Here is an 18,275-nt window from a genome sequence, read left to right as displayed (position 1 = left end):
GTGTCCTAAATGTACCACCGTATAATGTAACTAGTCACAAATTCTACAATATCGACACTTTCCATTTTACAGAACTTACCAACAATAAAAGCTGTTTTCTGATTGGTTCCAGTCTTAGACCAGGAACAAATGAAATAGTAGCTTTCTAGCCCAACTTTTAAATAGCGACTTATGTCAAGGGTTTGTGTGGAGTTCCGAAATCACAAAACCTTGACATTGTGAGGATGATTCCTTGCTGATTCTATATAAAAGTACAAAAATTATAATGCGTGTTAGTTTGTTTGAGGTTTTATGAATCTGGGTTCAACAATAAGATGACAACTCACAGTTGACCCAGAATTGGTATTTGACGGTCAATATATTTATCCGATCGGTGATTCCAAAACGATATTCGCAATACTAGTATATATATGGGTGATTTTGGTATGAATCAGTAGATTTTGAACAGAAATACATGCACCCGAGTCTTGTCAGAAAATAACATTTAATTAGATTTCATGCAAAATATAGAATTTAATTTACAGCTCAAATTAATGATATATATGAACTAACATCAGAGACCCATGGGCCTCATGCTCACCTGAGCATTTATTCTCAGTTTGATCATGTATATATTTATATACACGAATTAATCCGGAGTCCGCATATTGCTGTCTCCAGAATGGAAGAGGATTGTACACTTAGCCGTGGGGTAAATTATAGAATAACAAATTGTGATTTGTTAGCCAATTTGGGGGGGGGGGAGGGAATTCAAACCTGAAAAAAACTTGACAGGCAAAAAACAAATAAAAAACAAAAAAGAAAAAAACAACAACAACAACAACAAAAAGGAAGAAAAAAAAAGGAAAATCCAAACCCGGGGGGGGGGGGGGATCAGACTTCTTTCAGTATCAATTTTTTTTCAAACGCTACCACTTTCTAGTGCTCTTTGATTACACTGCAATGTGCCTGCTGAAATGGGGGGGGGGGGGGCTAAACCTACGCCCCAAAAAGTTGGGGGGAGTAAGTACCCCTTAGCCCCCCACCCCGGTTCCGACGCTTATGCGTGTCTTGGTAAGCATCAAACTTGAGTTTTTCAGAGAGAGAGAGAGAGACTGTCAACATACTGCCTGACCACAGTAAACATTTATTCTTTTTTTAGTGTGAACCCTTAAGCCAGTTTTTTTTTAAAGTTATAGATTGTTCATTTTTCCTAGCACATACATTATGATTTGCTGGCATGATAAGCAGCTGATAAGGGGGGGGGGGCGACCATTTCATTCTGAAGGGGGGGGGGGCAAATAATCTGTCCTTGCCTATTATCCCCTTCCCCTAAAATAGAGCTTTGGTGTTTGGCATTCTTCCTTTTTTTTTTGCTTGTCAGACTTTAGGAAATAAAGAATCTGTGCCCATTCGCCTTAGAAATAAATAATCTGACCTTCACTGTCGCTTGTCATGCTTATTGCCCTTGACAAGGTCAAGGTGAGAGACTGTCCAGTAAAATGGCCGATAATTTCCAGCTGTTGACATTATTAGGAACGGGAACATTTGGAGAGGCATGGATTGCAAAGTCAAGAAAACATGAAATGAGATGTGTGGTGAAAGTGATAAATATTCTCCGATTATCCGAGCGGGAACTTGACCAGGCTTTGACCGAAGTATCCGTTCTGGGGCGAATGCACCATGTGAATATTGTGCGGTATTTGGACGCCTATGTTCACGACGGGGCTTTAAATATTGCAATGGAATATGCTGATGGTGGTATGTGTATTCAATTTTAATGTTAGTTAACTAAACTAGTTGTATGGTTAACGATCCAATACTACGAAGATGGGGACCATAGGTTGGGACCAAATTTTCCCAATGGCCAAATGGGATAAAATTAAAATGGCCCGTTTTGGGATATAAAATCCCAAATGAGATATTAAATAAATATTATGCCTTTGTCTCTCTTTCCTCACCCTTAACCCCTTTCTTCCAATTCCCGTTTAACCATAGGTCTTTAGGTCTTACTCAGTACATCTTATGGACATTTGCAACAGAGTGCAATCCACATTGTAACTTGGGATTCCTTGTCAAGGACTGGTTGAAGTACAGTCAAACCTTGTTATCTCAAACTTGATGGGGCAGAGAAAAAACTTCGAAATATCTAAGGATTACATGGAGATATTGAGGCTAAAATACATAAAAAAAATGGTCAAAAGACTTTCAGCTGGAGTATTAACACTCAAATTGAGATCACTCCATTAAGGGAAGAAGAAGAAGAGAAGAAGCTAAATTTTGACCATTATCTATGAAATTCTTGATATCCCTGTTCAAGATATCAAAGGTCAACTGTATTTCCATTTCCATCTAATTTGCCCAAGCCAGTCAATGAGATGCTGTAGTTGGATTGCAAAAATATAATTATCAGTAAATGTTTCTTCCATTTGTTTTTAAATAAAATTGAACTAGGTCCACTTACACTCCACACAGCACATGTTTATGTCATTTGGAGCAAAAAGCTGGGCATATTGCCTCTTCCATTTGGATATAAGAGTTTTTATATTCTCATGAGGCTTTCAATTCAACATTTCAATATGTTAATGACATTTTATCAATAAATAATTATAGTAATCTTCATTCATATGTCAACTCAGTATATCCCAGTGACCTTGGCCTAAAAGGCACTACAGAGTCTGGCACATCTTTGGTTATTTTGCTGACTGTAGACGTTAATGGCCAATTGAAAAGTTAACTTTTCAACAAAACGGGATGACTTCAACTTTTCCACCATCAACTTTCCCTCTCTATGTCGTAATTAATATTCCACTTTTATCTTCTAGTCTCAAGGTGTAGATAAAATTACTTTTACAGTGAAGTTGATGATGTTAATATTTCATTCATTTCAGGTGATCTTCATAAGAAGATTTGTGACCAAAAAGGAGTTTCGTTCAACAAAGAGGTGTGTATCTAAAGATTGAATTGGGACATATTTACATGTATCTGTCAAATTGGACCTCAGATGTCAAGAAACCTACATTGTCTGCAATTTTTATTTTAGAAGCAATGATCGCTCTCTCTCTGTAGGCCAATTATGAATTTGTTTGGATCTTCATCTTCAGTTTTATTATTTTTTTTTCTCTACATGTTTAGAGATATAACTTTTGTATCATTAATTCTTAATTTGTTTGTGATGTAAGTGCTCATGGGTTCTGCTTGGTTGGTTTAGAGTTTTAATATTGTAGTAATCTTATTGTTTGTTTGTGTTGTAGGTGATCATGGATTGGTTTGTTCAGATGTGCATGGCACTTCAGTACATCCACAAACAGAACATACTACACAGAGGTACATGTATTATATACATGAGGCACATTGGGCCATGCTGCTCACCACAGTCATCCCCTTATTAAAAACAATGATTTGAATCTGGTTGGGACATTATTATTAGCACAGTGACTCAGGTGGGCATTGCATCCCAGGAGCCTTTTGTTTTCTTTTTGATGAAAGAATTTTTTACAAGTAAACATTTCTTGACAAGTTAAAAAAAAAGGGTCATCAGGCATAATTATTGAGGGGGCTTCTCCATAAAGTATTTTGTTTTCTATAGTGTACCATATATCAGCAAAATTATTGGGGAGGGGACGTGTCCCCCTCATGCCCTCCCTTCCCAGTTCCTATTGCCATGATTTGCATAATCGGCCAAAAGGTCTTGTTTGGGATATAAGAACCATTCAAAGCTTTATATATACTGTATACATGGTTATCAATTTTTCAAAGAAAATGAAAAATTTTATATTGTGGAGAATGACTCAAAAGAGCAGTTCATGAGCAGAACCAGGTGAGCTTTATGGCCCAGTAGCTTGTCTGCTTATGATATACTGGTGTGGATAAGATGAGGCTCCTTAACCATGAATCTATTTGATTTCCATAGATCTAAAGTCTCAGAACATATTTTTAACCTCAAAATCCATTGTAAAAGTTGGAGACTTTGGAATAGCTCGAGTACTCAAGGACAGTTCGGATTTGGCTGTGACCACCATAGGTACACCCTTCTATCTCAGTCCAGAAATATGCCAGAAAAAGCCGTATCCTTCACAAGTGTCAGCTCAGAGTGATCTCAGAAATATGTTTGAATAAAATTCATGGGTCTAAGATGGGACTTATTATGGTATGGCATCTGTCCATCCAACTGTCTTTTAACATTTTCTTGTTAGGCTCATAACTTGAATACTTTGAGGCCGAAAATCATCAAACTTTGTCAGCTGATTCAACTACAGTGTGTTGCACTTTAAAGTTACATCACTGACCTTTAATTAAGATGATATGGCCATATATGGCAAAACTCTTTTGGTGCTTGTGCAGTTTTGAAGCCTAGAATCACCAAACTTAGTCAGTAGATGCATTTTTAAGAAATTTGAGTTGTAACATTAAAACTTAAAAAAAGCCAAGTATTAAAAAACAAATTATGTTTATAGGGGAGGTAATCCATACAAATGCAGGGTATATTGTATCGTGATGGTGCACTATATTGTAAATATAACTTGTACAATAAAACTGGGTCATTTCAAGCCTCCAAGGGCAGTGAAAATATATTTATTAGAAGCCTAGCTGTAACTTAAAAATATTTTATTTTATTCTGTTAGTTGATGACAGAATATGTCTTTTTTGTTTGTGAGTAGTCATGAGTTCACTTTACTAATATAATTATGTACATGAAATCGTGCTTGCTTCAACATTTACTGTACAAATTTGCCAGAATCAAAAATTTGCAAGAACAGTATATTCCAGTATGCAGTATTAGATTAGGGCAGATGGGAATTAACATTATTTTAGAATGTACCGATACAATGAATATGTATAAGCAAATCTTTTTGAGAGTGTGTTGATCATTTTTGAGACCTATTTTTGAATTCCTTACCTGAACTCCTAGCTATAACCACAAGAGTGACATGTGGGCCCTGGGCTGTGTCTTGTATGAGATGTGTTGTCTGAGTGTACCATTTAATGCTGAAGATCTACAGGAACTCATCTTAAAAATCCTGCAGGAAAATTACAAAGCTATTCCAAGGTTATTCTTAGTTATCATAAAATAAAAATAAGATAGTTATAAATATCTATTACAGTAATTATAAATGTAACAATAAAAAGATGACTCTGAAGAAATTAGCTGTCATTAGTTGATCAGTATCTGGATATCCTCACTTTGGAAGCTGAATGTTAGTGTGTATCTCCATATCAAATTAGAAACATTTCTTTAAAGAATATTTCCATTTTTTTTCATAGCAGAAATTAATGATTTATCTTGTACTTCAAAAGAAAAAAATACTATGTGAATTACAGATTTTTGGGATCAACCTTGAGTCTTCTGATTAAAAAGCTCCTAGATAAAAACCCTGAGAATCGTCCCTCAGCAGATTATATCCTGTCTCTGTCTGCACTTAAACCATATATACAGAAACATGACCCAAAGAGCCGACAACTCAGACAGCTTCAGTCAAAGGAGCGACGATTTAGTCTCCCAAACATACCAACAAAGCATAAGGAAGAAAAAGAAAGAAAAAACAGCATAGCTTCAGTCGACAAAGAAAATGTAGGTAAAATTGTCTTATCAGCAAAGACACTGAATCCAAAATTTGACTGGAACTTGGGTATTTGACTTAATTCTCATTCATAGTTGGACCCAAAGATGGCAGGAAAGACATACTTGGTTAAGAACCCAAAATTTAAGCAACTGGCAAATACTCCAAATATCTCACATATTGTGGCCAAGCAAAGGAAGAGGCAATCTGACAGTCAGGTAATTTATCTGTCTTCATGTTAAGTTTGTTCATTGCATTATCATTCAAATACACTTAAATATGATAAATTACAATGATTATCAGCCAATTTCTCCATTTAGAAGAACATGGAGCTTTGTGGAGCATGGTATCTGACAGACTTGTTTTTTTTGTAGGAAGAGTCCATTTCAAGGGCAGCTCTGTTCTGCAGAGTGGAAAGAAGTTCATCCAACACTAACACTGAAAACAAGCCAGTGATTGAAAGAAAAAAATCCACAAAAAATGTTGATTTCCAAACTGATATCAACAATAAAGAAAACTGGCAGTCTAATGATATAATACCCAGACAGAAACTTGAAAAAAGAGATCAGGATTCAAGAAGACAACAAAGTGTTGAATCATGTGAAAACATTGGCAAACCACCATCAGGACGCAAAAGTCTGGATTCCAAGCCTCAGAGTCTTCAAGCATTTCAGAAGGAAGGAGGTAATAATTTCAGAGGACACGCAGCAGAGTCCAATCAGATGAAGAGAGTTAACAGTGAGAGGAGAAGCTCTGGGATACACAGCAGTGAATGTCAGGCAAAACCAAGGTTTAAGACTCCTAGCATGGAACACAGAACCTCTGACAGAAGACCTACTCCTATTGGGTCTGAAAGTTCAAGTGTGACCAAAAAACTTTTCTCAAGACACAAATACCCATCATGCCGTGCCAGTAATGATGAACCTGACCAATCAGAAACAGAAAATGAAGTATTTTTGGATCAGGGTGTAACTGAAAGTGAAATCAAACCTACAACTGTTGCTGACAATATCAACAGCCCCAAGAAAGTAAGAAGATCAAGTTCCTATGACTGTGTATTTGTGGACAAAAAACAGAACCATAATGACGGTTCAATCCCAAGAGCAAAGTCAGCAGGAAGCATCAAAAGGCTGTCGACAGATGGATATACCTACAATATCTCATCATCTCTTATGCCTTCAGGGAACAAAGGTATAAACCTTGTCATCATCATCAGAATAGTAGGACTGTAGCTCTAAAGGTCAATGGATTGTAGCTCTAAAGGTCAATGAATCAGTATTGTAGGACTGTAGCTCTAAAGGTCAATGAATCAGTATAGTAGGACTGTAGCTCTAAAGGTCAATGAATCAGTATAGTAGGACTGTAGCTCTAAAGGTGAGTGAATGAAGAGCTGTGCATTTGTGTGGTAATGGGTCTGTTATCTCTATGTTTGTCTGTATGGAAACAATTCTTCAAAATGCTGCTCCCTACATTTTTTTTTTTGAATCTGCATAATGGTACCAAGCTAACTATAAAGATCTGAACCCCTCTCCATCTCTTTCAATTATAATGCAGAATATTGCAGGTGCTACTGAAATAGAACAATCTCTTTAATAAGTGGATGCGTATTCCTCCTACGTACCTGATTCCACCTCTGGTGTTTCTGGAGGTCCTTGGTTTTGCCTTGCCCATATGATTCACATTCTTCACATTCTTCACTGGACTCATGGGATTGATCACTGTTCATTATCTCCACCTTCTACACCTCCTAACAGTTTTTGTTCAATTTAATAAAATTCTGACTTTACAATGCTGGACTATGTTAGGATTTTTTTGCTTCAATTTTGATGAATGTTGTTGGCACTGTTAAGAATTGAGACAATCCCATAATCATTTCAAAATGCCACTCCTCTTTTAGTTTTCTTTTTTTTTTTTGAAACTGACCCAACACTGCAGTTGACTCCAAAAAATTAACATTTGCCCATCAATTTATTACTTCTTGCATCATATTACTGTTAATTTTTTTTGTTACTGAAAATAGCCTAGTCAGAATCATCCTTCATTGATCTATACCAAGGTCATTTGAAGGAGATCAAGATCACAATGTACAAAAGCAATTATTTTTTGTTGTAACCAAATGGAGAATCATTAGAAGCTTATATCTGACATAAAGGTTGCTTGTCCTGAACTTAACCCATGGCATAGAACATAGCAACAGTCAATATTGCTTGATGATGGGTGTTATTCCAAAAAATTATTGACTGGGTGGAATCTGCACATGCAATTCTACCTATATTTGTATAAGAATTAGGTATAATGTAATAAATAGGGCATGTAGTTGAGGGTAACATTGAAAATTTTCAGTGATACCCTCAACTACATGCAGTAAATTTATATAATACTGCCTTTGTAATGGACTAAGTATCCTTTGACCTTAAAGAATGATTTTGTTGGTTTGCCTCTGGTTTGTTTGTTTAGTAGTTATTTATGACTGACTGCAACAAACATGATTTCAGGCATCAGTTAAGTTGTGAATTTTTGAAACCTCATGATTACTATCTGAAGGAGTTTGCTGTTTTATTGCACTTTTCAGATGTATTTGCTTCATATCCAATCATTGTACAGAGTTGAATTCAGCTCAGGAACAAAGTGAGGCACTGGGAGCCTCTAATTATGGTTCTTCTCAATCACATGCTCTAGAGATTGCAAATGGAAGATTTTTTGCAATTTTAATTAATTTTTGCATTTTGATTAAAAAGAAGAGTTTCACAAAAATGGGAAAAGAAGAAATTTCCTATTTTACAATTATAGAATTGTTTATTAACCTTTTTTTTTCTCTTTCCAGATACAGACCAAGGCAAAATGGACTTCAATCAGGAATTGTTGAATAGTGTACCAAGTATCTTATATAACTCTGTGTGTAGCTTTATAACAGACAGGAGTAAGGGAATAGAGTTTTTGTCTGCAGTAATTATCAGGGCTTTTGGGAAGAGAGAAGCAGATAAGTACATCAGCAAAATAACAGAGAGCATGATTGAACAAAAACCCTTCCAGGAAGTAGAACGGATCATTCCAGAAAATAAGAGGGAATTTCTTCCCCTTGTGTTGTGTTACATACAAATGTCATATTGATGCTGAATTAATATTCCCTGCAGTTTACACAGGGCACAAAATATGTAATTGAATATTCATTTGAATTTAATTTATTTTTTCTATTGAAGAATGATGTAGACAGATGAAAATAGAGTTATAAATTAAATAAGTTCCACTGAATTTGAGTTTATGTCATAAATTCTGTACATGGATGTGACGTCATTTAAAAAAGGAATTGGTGGGAGGATGTTAGGGTGGGGGTGTCACATTTGATGCCTTTTGCACTGTAATGGTTTGGGCCATGGATACTGGACTGGGTAGTCGGTAGAGCCCCTGACTAGAGATTCAGGGGGCAGGGGTTCCAATCCCCGTCTGGTCCGTTGCATTTTTCTCCTCTCCCATTACATTTGGTGCCGTGCCATGTCCTGGAAGTGACAGATAAAAGACCTGCCAGGGAAGAGCCTGAGTTGGTATCTTCTGGGGTGAAGACCTTCAGGGAGGGAGACAATGGCAGTCAGATGGGTTCAATCGCCAGTTGTTGGATAGCTCAGATGGTAGTGCACCTGATTGGAGATTCAGGGGGCCTCAGGCTCAAATCCCGGTCTGGTCTGTTGCATTTTTCTCCTTTCCCATTACATAATTTGGTGCCAAAGACCACCCCTGAACTTACAGGTCAAAGTCCTGCCAGGGGCAATAAGAACTTGGGCTGTGTCTTTGAAGGTGAAGACAATTCAAGGAGTGAGGAATATAATGGTTTGGGCTGTGGATATTGGCCTGGGTAGCTCAGTAGGTAGACCACAGGGGTCCAGGGTTCGATTCCCGGTCCAGTCGTACATTTTCTCCTTTCCTGTCACAGCATAAAGTTCTGTGGACTGATTTATGATTACCAGCAAAATATAATTTTAATACATAAATCTTTAATAGAATGTAAAGAAATACTTTAGCACTTATTCAAATTGGCACTAATTGACCTTTGCTCTAAATTGAAAAAGAAAGATAAATGTTCACTAAAGTATTTTTTGAAAACCCCTCTCTTTTTTGGGGGTCACTCAAATAACTTAAATTGCTTACAATGAATATTCTAATTCAAATTTTTAAAATATCACAGAGGATATGTCAAAATGCAAATTGGTTGACAATGGTTTACTTGGGGTGAAAATTTCCACCATTACTTGGGATGAAAATTTCCACCATTACTCTCAACTACATGCAATATTTATGTTTTCATCTCAAGAACCACTGGGGCAATTCTTTAACAAAGTTGGCACATAGCATTCATAGGTAAAAGAGATTCTAAATTTTTCCAAGCCCAAGCCCTCATGAAGACAAAAGTTGAGTTGGGTCATTAAAAAATCTTTTTCACAAGAACCACTGTGCTAGAAAAGATAAAACTTAGATGGAAGCTTTCTGAGGTAATGACATACTTTTTCCCTGTAGGATTAATTTATGCTATGTACAAGGTCACAAATTTTTTCACAGAAATTTGTCACAGCATACTCAAACTTCATATAAGACATACAAAAACAACCCAAAAATTGGCCAAATTTACTACTGGCATATGGAACAGATAGTGTGGTTCTGTGGAATTATGACCCAGGCTGTGAAAAAGAGTACACTTACGTATGTAGGAAAATTCTTTAGAATGAAATACAGAGATGCAAATAGTTTTCAAGCTTAAAGTCCATTGAAACAACACAAATCAGAAGCAGAGCAAACCTCCATAAACATCTGAGGTGGGATCAGAAATGTTCTTATGAACCAGATCCAGTGAAAGTATTCTAAGGTTGTGTAGCTTCTAAATCATTCAAATCAAGGTCCCCAGGGGTAGGGTGTGGCCACAGTATGTTTTACATAGAAATATACAGAAAATTTTCTTAAAAACACTTGACTAGAAAAGATGAATCTTATTTGAAAGCTTCCTGACATAATGTAGATTCTAAACTGAATTTCTAAATCTTGCCCCCCCCCCCTCCCCCCTGGGTAGGATGGGGCCATATTTTACATGTACATAATGCATGTATACAGGTAAAGAATTTTCTTCTCCTAAACTGCAAGGCCATGTTAGTCATATTGAAACATTGTACTGAAGAATACCCATGTTGTGTGGAATCAGAGATTAACTCATAGTTGAGTTGACTGTGTCTACTGAAAAGTAGGTCACAGTGACCTACTTTTGGAATTTCATCTCTATATTTTAATATTTGATATACTAAGTAGCTTAGAATCATCAAACTTTATCAGTTAATGTATTTTGGGTTTGTGAAGTGAGTCAACCCCAAAGCAGGTCACCATGCCCTACTTTTGGAATTTCAAGGCTATATCTAAATTTAATTTAGAATCATCAGATTTTGTCAGATGATGCATCTTGGGTTCTCAGAGAGTGTTTATCAAAAAGTGGGTCAGAGTGACTTACTTTTGGAATTTCACTGCTATATTTTAATTTTTCAGATACCATGTGACTTGGAATCCTCAGACTTTGTCAGTTAATGCATATTGGTCCAAAAGTGTGTCAATCAAAAAGTAGGTCAGTGATCTTTTTTTTGGAATTTCACACTTTTACCTCAATATTCAGAATATTTTAAAGAGGCTTGAAATCATGTTATTTTGTCAGGTGATGTATCATGGGACCTCTATAACTAAAGAAGATAATACATTGTATAACATATTGATCTGACTGTGTCAACTAACAAGAGGCCCAAGGACCTTGAATTGCGCTTCTGATAAACTGTACAACCTATCACTTCTATCTGAAGCCTCTAAGTATCCTGTATATTTGAGATAAACCCTTGAAATTCCAATTCACACTCTGAGAACCCACATGATTCTAAGCCAATTAGTACCTGAGAGTTGGTCATGGTGACCTACTTATCACCTGTCATTCTCTTTGGACCCATCAACTAAGTTTGATGATTCTAAGTCAATTAATACCTAAAATATTTTTTAAAATTATAACCATAAAATGTAGGTCAAAGTGACCTACTTTTCAATTGTTGTACTCCAAGGACCCAAGATGCATCAACTGACAAAGTTTGATGATTCTAAGCCAATTAGTACCTGAAATAATTAATTAAAGCCATAAATTATCAAAAATAGGTCACGGTGACCTACTTTTCAGTTGTTGTACTCAGAGGACCCAAGATACATCGACTGACAAAGTTTGATGATTCTAAGCCAATTAGTACCCAGAATATTTAATTAAAGCCATAAATTTTCAAAAGTAGGTCACGGTGACCTACTTTTCAGTCAACCTACTCCTAGGACCCAAGATGCATCAACTGACAAATTTTGACGATTCTAAGCCAAATAGTACCTGAAAATATCAAATACAGCCATAAAATTTAAAAAGTAGGTCACTGTGACCTACTTTTCAGCTGTCGTACTCCAAGGACCCAAGATGCATTAACTGACAAAGATTGATGATTCTAAGCCAACAAGTACCCAAAATATTTAATTAAAGCCATAAATTTTCAAAAGTAGGTCACAGTGACCTACTTTTCAGTTGTTGTACACCGAGGACCCAAGATGCATCAACTGATAAAGTTTGATGATACTAAGCCAATTAGTACCTGATAATATATAATCAAAGCCATAAATTTTCAAAAGTGGGTCACAGTGACCTACTTTTTAGTCGACTTACTCCGAAGACCAAAGACGCATCAACTGACAAAGTTTGATGATTCTAAGCCAATTATATAGTACCTGAAATATTTAATTAAAGCCATAAATTTTCAAAAGTAGGTCATGGTGACCTACTTTTCAGTCCACTTACTCCGAAGACCCAAGATGCATCAACTGATAAAGTTTGATGATTCTAAGGCAATTAGTATCTGAAATATTTAATTAAAGCCATAAATTTTCAAAAATAGGTCAAAGTGACCTACTTTTCAATTGACCTACTCTGAAGACCCAAGATGCATCGACTGACAAAGTTTGATGATTCTAAGCCAATTAGTACCGAAAATATTAATTAAAGCCATAAATTTTCAAAAGTAGGTCACAGTGACCTACTTTTTAGTCAACCTACTCTGAGGACCCAAGATGCATCAACTGACAAAGTTTGATGATTCTAAGCCAAATAGTACCTGAAATATTTAATTATAGTCATATAAATTTAAAAGTAGGTCATGGTGACCTACTTTTCAGTTGACCTTTGTTGAGGACCCAAGATGCATCAACTAACAAAGTTTTATGATCATAGGCCTTAAAATGTCCAAATTATGCCTCTAAAACGCTTTGAAATCGAATGCCTGCAAAGTTCAAAAAGTAGGTCATTGTGACGTACTTTTTAATAAATATGTTTTATGGTCCTAAGATGCATCATCTTACAAGATTTAATGATTCTAAACCTCTCGATTTTTGAATTAATGACCTTAATTGATTTGAAAAACATTAGCCATAAAGTTCAAAAAGTAGGTCAAGGTGACCTACTTTTTAGTTGACGTACTTTGAGGACCCAAGATACATCAACTGACAAACTTTGATGATTACAGGCCTTAAATTGTTCAAAATATGCCTCTAAATCATTTTGAAAAAGAATGGCCGCAAAATTTAAAAAGTAGGTCACCGTGACCTACTTTTGAGTCAACATGATATGAAGTCCTTAGATGCATCAACTGACAAGATTTGATGATCCTAGTCCTTATAGTAAGCAAAATATCAACATTTTAATATAATGTAATTTTTGGTCAACTTTGAAGTGACCTTGAGACCACGCCCTTTGCCCCAGGGTAAATCCCCATGCAAATTTTAATCTACAACACATCCTCATCCTTTTGTGTAAGTTTGGTGATAATCTGCCCAGTGGTTCTTGAGAAGATGTTTTAGCAACCAGTACTTTTGTTTCTATTTCCCTAATTATCTCCCCTTGTTTAAGGGTCACAACTCTAGTTTTAGTATAAAAGGGAGCCCTTGGGCCAAGGATACCCTGTGACAAATTTGACAATTATTGGCCAGGGGGTTCTTGAGTTATGGCCCATATTCTAAAAAGTTTACGCACACCACACAAATGACCATAGCATTAGCTCTTTGAGCCTTTGGCTCAGAAGAGCTAAAAAGTATGTTGCAGTGATGTACTTTTGGAATTTCATAGTTGTATCTCAACATTTAAGATACTAAGAGGCTTTGTTGAGTCACTAGGATCCTCACATTGTGACATCCATAAAGTAGGTCACAATGAAGTACTTGTGGAATTTCATGCTTGTATCTAAATATATCAGATAAAAAAAAGTTAAAATTTGGCAGTTGATGCGTCTTGGGTCCTGGAAGTGTTTCAGTTAAAAGAAGGTCATTCATTGTTACCTATTTTTGGAATTTCACACTTTTACCTCAAAATTTAGGATAATAACAGGCTTAAAATCATTAAATTTTGTCAGGTTATGCATCTTGGCTCCTTGGACGGTTGTCAACTAAAAAGTATGTCACAGTGACCTACTGCTGGAATTTCATATTTATGATACTAAGTCTTAGAATCATCAAATTTTGTTAGTTGACTCACTTCAGCTCTTGTTTTTTTGTCAAACGAAGAGATACCTTTTTGCAGGTAGATCCCAGCACAGAAATACTTTCAAGATTAAAGGAAAAATGCAAATTCAAATATAATAGGTCAACAGTTTTATCAATAAATTAGTCAAAATACTGGTATAAAAAACAAAACAATGCAATCATAAGAATGACAAAAATAACACAAGACAAAATCCCAATCAAAAATCAATTGGTTCATTTGTTTTACCAACATAATTAATGGTTCTTTTTAAAGCAGACTTATGTCTTTTCATTTTTTCATCAAAAGAGTGTTCAGTATCAGTCCTCTTATTTATCATAAGTGCTTTATGATATTGAATCTCCTTGTATATCATCTTTAAACTCTAAAGGTTTTCACTTGACATGTTGTATCATAGTTTTTTTTATCACAGTTAGTAGTCCAAGCTCATCAGTAGAGCAGTTCCCCTCTTCACCCAGTGATCGGGGGCCTTCTCTCCGGCCTTCAGTTCCACTGCCACCACGAAGGACGGCCTGCCCATTCCTCCCGCACGGTTAGGATAGTAGTAACACGGTGCCATATACATACCTACAAACAAAGCAAGAGTTAATCCCAGCACACGCAGAACAGAAAACTTAAGCTTGAAACAAAATTTCATGAAGACATACCTTTAGCAGTTTTCTTCTTGTTTTCTACTGGTTTGAAATGAATGGTTGGCATCAGGCACACCAACTGCATTGGATTGGCCTCCACCAAGTGAGAGTTCTTCTTATCCCAGCCTGCTCCTTGTAGGAAAAGGCCTTTTATGTATACACCATCCTGAAATTTGGAACAATCATGAAAACAATTTCTTGAAAATTGTACATGTATTAATGTTATCCATATTTCCTTTAATATCCGACACTGCTGGTTCTTGTAAGCATAGCAATCCAGTATATTGACATTGAAAAAATCACAATGTTTTAAATGTCAGATTTTTCAATGACAATGAAAATTCAGAATCCATTTATCAGAGTAATTGTCAGAACATGGGTACCTTAGGAGGTCCAGTGATATTGGAGTCATCAACAGTCATCACACTGAATTCCCAGGACAGTGAGTCCACAGAAACCTAAAATAAACCAAAACAACAATCCCGATAAGGTCTGCTTTCAAGATACCACTCTGTTAATTGTGTCTGATAGCTCCATACGTAGAAGATCAATTTTTCTGAATGAATTTAATCAATCTTAGTTCCATGTATACAAACTAATTATTTTAAATTTGTTGCGTTAAACTTTACATCCCCCCATTCTATTTAAAGTATTTTGAAACAATTTTGGTATCTGTGGTAAGGATATTTTGTGTACTTCATAAGCTGATGAATATTTCTCAAAGGAACTATTTTTTGAGACATAGGAGCCACCTAGGATGTTTACAACCACAATCATTAAAACACATGGTATTAAGGGTAGTCATGTTTGCATATGGAAGAAAAAAAAAAGTTGTGCATGTTTTTTTGATTTTGGCTAAAGTGACAGGTAAAATATAACTAAATGCTAAAAATATTCTCACAATTAAAAAAAAAATTATATTCGAGTATTTAGGGAGAATAATAATTGGAATGATAACACAATGACCAACATCATAGACACAACAGACACTTACGCTGTTCAAACGAGCTGATGTCTGCAGTACAGCAGTAAGGAAACCCGTGGGGAATGTAAAGCCGGACATCCAGAATATAGTCGGAGGATGAGCTGTGAGTGCCCACTTCTCAAACTGTTCCACCCTCTGGACCAGATCTCTAGTCCACGCTGCCAATGGTTTCAGAGATGGATAAGCCTACAACAGACAATCTCAATAGGATCCACTGGGCCAACATATAAAAAAAAATCTAATTTTCTGGTCTTACGATGCAACTCTTTTTTAGTGAGATTTTGAATACCTTCAACCATGATGGAGGAACATTGCCATCAAAAATACATTGGAATATATTCTCTAGTTCTACAGTCATGACGACCAATCCCTGAATTCCTTTCTCCAAGTCTGTCAAGGAGTGTCGGATCTCTACCAACAAGGCATTGTATCGCTGAATCTGTAAACATGGATGTTACCATCAATAAACATTTACATTGTGAACATTCTCAGATCATCAATAGTGGGATAACAGCTTGTACCGACCTCTTGTAACAGTACCACATTCAGAGGGGATGGGTCGATGGACAAGATTTTGGCTGTGTTCTCATAGTCAATATTCTCAGGAATCTGTTTAAAGATGTTAGCTGCCAGATCTAGAACCTAAAAGAACAAAATGATCATTCAAAATTATGCACAAACTTCTTTTTCTCAAACAAAAAATTTGACATTAAATTTCATTGCAAAAGCTTAGAGATATCATCTGAAAACTAAAGCATCACAGAAAGAATGATGGAGAGTCCCAGCAGTTGTTACCTTATCCTCCCGACTTTCTCCTCCACTAGCTGCCGACACCTGTGGCTGTAGAGATAGAAGTGTGTTAAACAACATCCTCGTCTCCTGAATCTGGGACTGAATGTCGGCATTAGGGTGCTGTCCAAAGGCCTCTGGTGGATCTACATTAGGAAGCATGCTGACATACTCCTTATAAGATGATAAGGGTCCATCCTTTGGTACATAGTAGGTGGACACAGAGGACACCCTGTAAAGAAAATCAACCTTAAAATGCTGTGGAAATGCCCGGGTTAATATACTTAGGGCCAAGGTTTTATGACTGATTTCATTTCTTAGCACTTATCCTCATGTAAAGCTAACATAATTTCTGTAATCTGTACTATATTAAATCTTGCATGAAACAAACAATATTTTAAAGAAACAGTTTTGAAACTGAAGAACAACATACTTGTAGAAAGGAGTAGAGAGCACTTGGTCCTGGAACAATTCTGAAACGTAGGTCATGAGCAGTCTCCTGTCCCAATCATCAGTAACATGGCCTCCATAGCTTATGCCTGCAATCAGGTATTTCAAGGCTTCCCATGGGGTTTCCTCATATTCGTCCAGGTAAATGCTTAAGATGCTCTCTGATACCTGTCAAAATATCATATTCACCATACAACTTAAGTATTTAATAGTGAATATTATATGATTTTATTTCTACCTACAGAATATCCCAGGAAATTATATACTAAATGCAGTACTTCATTTAAACATTTTTTTTTTAAATTTAGTGTTGCTAATAACAATCAAGAAAAATAACTGTTATCTCCTCAAAACAGTTGGAAATGTCATTAATATTCAATTTTAGTGCTACTGGCACTAATGTGGTAGTACACTGTACCAGTTAAACTGACCTGAATTTGGCTACACATTAATGAAAATTCTTGTTACCTCAAAGTCTGAGTCATTAAATTCATAGGCAATGTTCCAGCCAAGCATGAGGAACTTTCTCCTCTCCAACAGGACAGAATGGAAGAAACACAGACAAAACAGCAGCTTTTTGTATTTATCTTGCTTCGTGCATCGCTGGAACTGAGGCTCAGTGATCAGGTTGTACAGACGTTTCATGTTGGCTTTCAATCCCTAGAAATTAATAACAATCACTATTAAAATGTGTACATAGTAAAATTTATAACTCTTATTTGTATTTAAGGTGATAATTGTCGTAGCCAGAGACTGTATGCTTCAATATTCAGTAAACGAGAGGCCTATGAGGCACAACTCACGAGTCACCTTGACCCTCTGTACTTCTTCAGATTTTTCCCCTTTTCATTCCCATGTAAAATTTTGATTCCATTTTGTGGCCCCACCCTTGAATAAAGGGGTTATGATATTACCTAACTTGAATCCACAAAACATGTTGGTACTTCAATATCAATATGGTTAACATGGCTTTGCTGTTCTGGAGATTTTTCGAAAAAATACATGCATTATGTACTTTTAGCTCCAACTTAACCCAAGGGTCCTTAATTTATTAAAAAAAAAAATCCACACAAATTAGAAATGTTTGCCTATCAAAATGATTTAGTGTGGCCCTGCTTTTCTTGAAAAGATTTTTCTTTTTCCTAAATTTTGATCCCCTATTGTTGCCCTAACCTACCCCTATGATTTGAACAAAATAAAATCTGTATTGCCTGAGGGTGCCGTATGTATCTCCCCTTTCTAAAGGGCACAGTGCTTCATTTGAAAAAAAATTGTTAATCCCCTTTACCCAAGGATATTTTTATAGC

The 18,275-nt window shown here is 36.1% G+C and overlaps 2 protein-coding genes across 2 annotated transcripts in view; one reads left to right on the top strand and one right to left on the bottom strand.

Annotated features, from left to right (window-relative positions):
• The first annotated feature begins 1,446 nt into the window (after positions 1-1,446).
• LOC133201048 (serine/threonine-protein kinase Nek3-like) lies at positions 1,447-8,693 on the top strand. The gene is made up of 9 exons (XM_061336851.1): positions 1,447-1,740; positions 2,871-2,923; positions 3,234-3,306; positions 3,893-4,046; positions 4,892-5,029; positions 5,302-5,551; positions 5,636-5,758; positions 5,915-6,731; positions 8,365-8,693. The coding sequence occupies exons 1-9, from the start codon at positions 1,482-1,484 to the stop codon at positions 8,649-8,651; spliced, it is 2,154 nt and encodes a 717-aa protein (XP_061192835.1). The 5' UTR covers positions 1,447-1,481; the 3' UTR covers positions 8,652-8,693.
• A 5,526-nt stretch (positions 8,694-14,219) lies between these two features.
• LOC133201200 (dynein axonemal heavy chain 2-like) overlaps positions 14,220-18,275 on the bottom strand; it is a 48,497-nt gene continuing 44,441 nt past the window's right edge. Inside the window, exons 71-79 of the mRNA XM_061336996.1 lie at positions 17,437-17,628; positions 16,952-17,136; positions 16,525-16,750; positions 16,255-16,371; positions 16,019-16,168; positions 15,739-15,915; positions 15,128-15,202; positions 14,760-14,910; positions 14,220-14,679 (exon numbers count right to left, since the gene is read on the bottom strand). Of these exons, the coding sequence (XP_061192980.1) occupies positions 14,525-14,679; positions 14,760-14,910; positions 15,128-15,202; positions 15,739-15,915; positions 16,019-16,168; positions 16,255-16,371; positions 16,525-16,750; positions 16,952-17,136; positions 17,437-17,628 (1,428 nt within the window). The 3' untranslated portion in view covers positions 14,220-14,524. The remainder of the gene's footprint in view (positions 14,680-14,759; positions 14,911-15,127; positions 15,203-15,738; positions 15,916-16,018; positions 16,169-16,254; positions 16,372-16,524; positions 16,751-16,951; positions 17,137-17,436; positions 17,629-18,275) is intronic.

Source organism: Saccostrea echinata, unplaced genomic scaffold (assembly GCF_033153115.1).
Source record: "Saccostrea echinata isolate AGI-Se365-2 ecotype Australia unplaced genomic scaffold, CSIRO_AGI_Sech_v1 ptg000042l, whole genome shotgun sequence".
In the NCBI taxonomy this organism is placed as follows: Eukaryota; Metazoa; Mollusca; class Bivalvia; order Ostreida; family Ostreidae; genus Saccostrea; species Saccostrea echinata.
Note: the sequence above shows the minus strand (reverse complement) of the source record. Positions and strands in the feature narration are given on the sequence as shown.

Excerpts from the sequence above, each read along its gene's own strand:
- LOC133201048 (XM_061336851.1), top strand. The coding sequence starts at position 1,482 with ATGGCCGATAATTTCCAGCTGTTGACATTATTAGGAACGGGAACATTT. Across the intron at positions 1,741-2,870 it reads AATGGAATATGCTGATGGTG|GTGATCTTCATAAGAAGATT; the intron begins GTATGTGTATTC and ends CATTCATTTCAG. Across the intron at positions 6,732-8,364 it reads TATGCCTTCAGGGAACAAAG|ATACAGACCAAGGCAAAATG; the intron begins GTATAAACCTTG and ends TTCTCTTTCCAG.